The sequence below is a fragment of the Cryptotermes secundus genome, unplaced genomic scaffold (genome assembly GCF_002891405.2).
Source record: "Cryptotermes secundus unplaced genomic scaffold, Csec_1.0 scaffold944, whole genome shotgun sequence".
Lineage (NCBI taxonomy): Eukaryota > Metazoa > Arthropoda > Insecta > Blattodea > Kalotermitidae > Cryptotermes > Cryptotermes secundus.
In genome coordinates this window covers 607,083-613,082 of record NW_019719375.1, presented here as the reverse complement: position 1 = coordinate 613,082, position 6,000 = coordinate 607,083, and the positions used below count along the sequence as shown (strand labels likewise).

General features: G+C 36.5%; 2 protein-coding genes across 9 annotated transcripts in view; one reads left to right on the top strand and one right to left on the bottom strand.

Annotated features, from left to right (window-relative positions):
- LOC111865511 (C2 domain-containing protein 5) overlaps positions 1-6,000 on the top strand; it is a 394,963-nt gene that overhangs the window by 18,384 nt on the left and 370,579 nt on the right. The gene's annotated exons all lie outside the window — the stretch shown is intronic.
- The window catches only part of LOC111865553, a 283,579-nt gene that overhangs the window by 31,804 nt on the left and 245,775 nt on the right, over positions 1-6,000 (bottom strand). For all 7 annotated transcript variants that reach the window (XM_023853690.2, XM_023853717.2, XM_033751936.1 and 4 more), the window contains 2 exons: positions 3,999-4,319; positions 1,985-2,122 (listed from right to left, as the gene is read on the bottom strand). In XM_023853690.2, coding sequence (XP_023709458.1) covers positions 1,985-2,122; positions 3,999-4,319 — 459 coding nt within the window. The remainder of the gene's footprint in view (positions 1-1,984; positions 2,123-3,998; positions 4,320-6,000) is intronic.

Genomic DNA, 6,000 nt, shown 5'->3' with positions numbered 1-6,000 from the left:
AAACATAAATATTTAATAAAAATACTAAGTTATATTATATTTAAAATTTGTTTGGGTAGAACATTCCTGGCTCCGAATACATCAACAACAACAACAACAACAATAATAATAATAATAATAATAATAATAATAACCTAAAATATCTCAAACATGTACGTACGGTTCTAAGGGCTGGATTCAAGAGGTGAGCAACAGGGATAGTCATTTCGGTAACTTCCACTGAATAAAATAGGCTCCACAGACTTTATTTCTCTAAGATCATGAGAAGTTAGTTTGTATTTTTAGTTATTATCAGAAATAAAAAAAATAATTTCTGTAACTTATATTCAATATTACTCATAGAGGCCTCCACATTTTAGTTGCCCTGGGATCAAAACAACTGTAAATTTGGCTCTGAGAGTTCTTCTGGGTAACTCACCACGTAAAAATGGTATCAGAGTAATGCTTCCTTCTCTGGGTTAAAATTATTTATTGAGCTCTGAGTCACTTTTTACCAGTCTGGCTTAATTTGATGCCCAGAAGGCTACAATGAATATGAACATCTATGAGTAAAATGGCATCACATTAAGATGTAAAGTTTGAGGTTTCCATGGTGGTTACAATTCATACTGTGGTCTACTGAGTTATGACACCTTGTTGTAGTCTGGTGTCTGCCTGGTGGGCAAGGTACATATCACCTCCAACTTAAAAGTTCAGCCCTTAAACACAGGTACAATCAACATTATGCCATAACCTAGATAACCGGATGTAATACATTCATAATTCCTTCTGAAATTTAAAATCCTTTTTAGTGACATTTTTGGCTTTTCTTCATTCTATTTAAGAAATTGTTTGCTTTTTCTCAAATACATAATCACTTACAGTGCTTAGTACCGATTTCTGGTAGTTTTTCTATCTTAGTGCTTATAGTGTAGTCTGTATGGCGACTGGCTATGGCTGGATAACCGAGGAGTCAGAATTTCAGTCCCAGTAGGGTAAAGAATTTTCTCTTCTCCATGTCATCAAGACCGCCTCCGGGGTCCACCAAACCTCCTATCCAATGGGTACCAGGGGTTCTTCCCTTGGGGGTAAAGAGGCCGGGGGTGTGAAGCTGACCACTCACCTCCAGCAGCTAGTGCCGAGATCAAGAAAATATGGAACTATACATGCACTCCCCCATATGCTTTCATGGCATAGTGCTTAATTAGTTAAGCATAGGGACAACTTTACCTTAGTGCTTCTGTTCAGGTAATGTTTGCATCAGGTATCCCCCTAACAGGCCGTGGAGGCCCATAGGGTTGAGGTTCCCACATTCTAGACAATCGGCTCATAGATGACGGTAAGGTTGTCAGCCCTACGCACCGGCCGCCCTTTACCCCCAAGAATATTCCAGGTACTCATTTCTGTTAGAGGCTGAGCCGACCCCAGGGCTATAGTGCGGCTGGAAGGATTATGTCAACTGAAAAAATCCAATGACCTCATCGGGACTTGAACCCGCGACCTTCCAGCTTGCACTATAGTGCCTCACCCAACTACACTACCGCGTGTATCACTGGTTGCCAGGCAAAGACTACAGACATAATTACATTACTGATTTATCATAGTCTTATATAACTACATATTCCTGCTGGACCCTGTCCCCCAAACATATTGTAATTTTGAAGAAATGTCGCATTAAACAGTAATAGAAGAGCAACAGATATAGATAACCTTCTCAAATTACAAAAGACAGTTAAGGTTACATAACTGGACCACAGATAGAATACTGGAGAAAACTGGAGGGTGAATTTTATAAATAATATGAAGAATTCAGAGAATAAATCCAAACTCAGTTTCACTGAATAACCCAAATTAATAAGACAAAACGGACAACCTACAGTCAAGTAAATGTTAGGCGTGTACACATTCTGTGCTGTAGAATGTATATGTATAGACACTGCACACTTTCACACATTTCAGGTGACAAAAAGTTTTTTTACGTAACATATATTTAAATGTAACTTACTGGAGGCATTTCTTCATCACTGAGTTCTGTCGGTGGTGGTGGAGGTTTCTCTTTGGGAGGTTCTGCACTTGTTGGAGGTCCCAGAGGGAATTCAAGTCCTGACACAATCTCATCACTTGAAAGGTTCAGAGGTGGGATCTGTCACATAAAAATAAGTACACATTTCAAATTAAATTAAATGTCTTGCACAATATATAAATTCTTCTGGATTCATCCACATCTGTAATCCTTCATCATCCACTGTTACTGCACAACTGGCACAGGTAGCTGTAGGTCTGTGAATCATTACTGAAGGTTCCAGACTGCATACACCGTTAATTGCATGGTGCTATCGGAAAGTTCCTGGACTAGGTAAAAAAAGAAATGCTGGCTTAACTTACTCAATTTTTGCTGCCATATCCTTCAAAATAGTCTCCCTGGGAAAGTATATACCGATCTCATAGTTTTTCCATGCTTCAGAAGCACTGTGGAAGTGATTTTCCTTAATGCTTTCAAGTATCATGTGCAATTTCCTTTGGATGTCAGACACCGTTTCAAGATGTCCCTTCAGTTTCATTTTCAATTTTGGAAACAAGGCAAAATCCGCTAAGTCCAGTGAGTTGGGGGGATGGGGAACAATAACCATGCTGTTGTTAGTCACAAACTCTGTGGTTTACAGGGACATGTGGGCACGAGTGTTGTCATGATGGAGCTAGTTGTGGTTGTGGCAAAGTCTGGTCTTTCTTGTTGCATATATTCTCTCAAGTGTCTCAAAACATCACAGTAAAAGTCAGAGTTGACCATAGTCTTAGAAGAACAAATTCATGATGAATTGAAAAAAGAACAATGAGCATGCTCTTTGTTGAATTCTGGACCTGCTGCACCATTTTTGCTCTCAGTGACTGTTGCTTTGTTTCTGGATCATAAACATAAATCCAACTTTCATCACATGTTAAAGGTGGGTCCTGGTTAGCCTTCTCTCGTATCTCAAGACACAAGTTTATGTGCTGCTGCTTTTGATAATTTGTCAAGAGACAGGGAACAAACTTCGTGGCAATGCGGCATGCGTTCAAATTTTCTGTTAAGATCTCCTGGTGAACTCCAGAATTGATCCCAATGGCGTCTTCATGAATGAATTTTTACAATATTTTCTGTCACTCTGCTGTTGTTAACAGTCCAGGAACTTTCCAAGACACCTTGTATTTAAATTGTTCACTATTATACTGTACATGCAAGCAATCAGTTTCCTTTGCATACATTGAGTCCTGATATCAGTCAGTAATCTAATGTAAGACCACACAGTGAGCTATTACAAAGACTGACTTGGATGTGAGATTGTGTAGTCTAATAGCAATATTTCAGAGGTATTCACTGCTTCCATCTTCAGAATAAAATATGAATGCAGCAAGTTGCTGTATTCTGGGATATAATGCCATATATTTTGGTAGCTAGGTACCAATGCTTCAGATAAACATGTTATATCCATCTGCATGGAAGATGATAACAGCAGGACCCTCTAAAAAAACTGGTACCCACCAAAGGATGGGGTCTCACATTTCTGAAGACAGGAACCTACAGCTCTGTTTGCTGCCTGCTTCATGTTGGTTTTTTGCTTGACTTACTCTTCAACCCTAATTTTTTAACAGGCTATATGGTGTTATATCCCACAAAGCAGTACTCTTCAATACTTATTGGAACACACATATGTATTTACTTATTATAATAAACACAAATTAACTTGAAACAAATATTTCTAAATAAAATAAAAATATAAGGAAAATATGTAATGAAGAAAAGAAAATGAAGGAGCTACTGAAAATTGTTGGGTAATAATTTATTTACCTGTATATACTGGTGGCTGAGGTTCTGTTTATTATGCCAGACATTAAATAAAGGATTTTAATTTTTCACATCCCTTGCAGAAGTTTATTAATCATACATTTATAAGGAGGAACTGGTAACTGGAAACTAAATATAGCAAATGTATTCTGTTTATTCACAGAAAAAGCAACGGTAACAGTAAAAATTATTTTACCTGAATTGTAGTTAAGGGCAAGAAAACATCTTCGGTATGATTCCTGAGTAAACTGCCCATGATAGGTGATGATTTCTCCTCTTCCTTCATATCAGAAGGCACACTTTGAGCAAAATTTTCTGAAGAAGGCAACTGCTGAATGGCATTACAACTCTTGAGAACTGAATTTTCTTTGTGTGTTACAGTTTCTACATTTAAATTCAGTTCACTGGTGTCACTTGGTTTCTGCTGAGCGTCATACTTTTCACTGTACACATGATGTCCTTCAGATCCTGCCCCACTATTCAGCAATATCATCTCTTCTGTCACCTGTTCAGGTTCCTATGGGAAATAGGCAAAGTGTTAATTCACTCATTTAGCAACTTGCTACATAAATCTGATCTTATCTAATGAAATTATCATTACCATGTTGTTAAAGCTTAGGTGTAAAAATTAAGTGTCAATCTTCTCTTCAGATGAATTGTAAGTAGACTGGTACATGTATGACTTCTGCAATGTAAGCAATCCATTATCTCATTCGTTATCAGTAAAACTGAAGGTTAGACTGATAAGCAGAGTAAAATGCTATGTAAATAACTGATTCCTCCTACCTGCCCCATAAAATCTTGTTAGTTACAATTACTTGCTATACTTTCTTTGTAACTGCATTAATTTTATGTCATTCAGATAAAGACATAGCCTCTAAATGCTTATCACAATTAAAGAAATGAAGCATAATACATAATACTTTCCTTGCACTTATCATTGTGGAAAAAACTGCTGTATTGAGAAATACAAGTAGGTCTACCACTGATACCTTCACATTTTCAATATTTCTGAGATATCAGCTTTCTGAACATAGAAACTACTACTATATTAACTTTAAACTCTTCATGTTGAATAATCAAATTGGAAACTGATTTCAGAAGCATAGTGAACACTGGTAATAATTAAGTATCATTTCTGTTATTATCCACAAACTGTATTAATTTGTATGTCTAGATAATATATATATATCTCCTCCATTTTCAGCCACCTACTTATGCTAGTTCCTCGCTGGTGGATTTTTCTACCCTTAAGATGGAGGCGATACGTTCCTCCAAAACGTCAGTTCACACAAGATCTACAGCACCAGATCACAGAGGATGGCATTCTTCATAGTCTGCCATGAAAACCTCTAATATTACAGGAATGATATACGTCACATTTTCTACTTACTTCCAGTTTCAAAAACAGGAACAATTTCAAAGCACACAGCTCTCCTTTAGCTAGTCACGTAAATGTCATGCATATTCCTATGAACATGCACTTAAGTTACACAAGACCTTTCCTGGCATTATGCAACACTACAGCCTACTGACACCCTTCTCGTTAAGACATAAAACATACCTACAATTAAACTTTTTAAAATGAGTATATTAAAGACGTTGAAATGAGAAATGTACGTGTATTATTTCAATCAACATTTACGAGTTTTTTTTTTGTAAAAAAAAAAAACTTTTAAAAGTTCTTCCCTTCCACCCTAAAAGTATCAAATTTTCTTGAAGGAAAAACAGGTTACATGTAAGTCAAGGCAATGAAGTTTACTTCATTCTATGTAAATTCATAACATAGGATAAAAAAATGCTGTTTTTAACATAAATGTACTGCTCGTTCAGTGATTGCATTCCATGCTAACAGATGTGTCTTTTTTAGGTAATAGATCCATTCTGTCTCTCTACTTAGGTACATAACACCATAATTCTTTATTCCTGGTAGATAGCTAGATCCTATATAATAAATTACAAATGTACATGAAGACTGTATTCATTGATCTTCTCTTGTGCTCGAGTGTAGGTTATGATCATTATCATGACAGGAAGATGTATATACCTATCACTCTTAATCTGTGAATTTCAACACAAAAGGATAATTAAATTATATCTTGCCTGCAAAATGTAACCTTCACAACTCTGTGACTTAAACAATTTGTAGTCTATAATTAGCATTGCTCCACCCCCTCTCTCATAATGCATGACATATA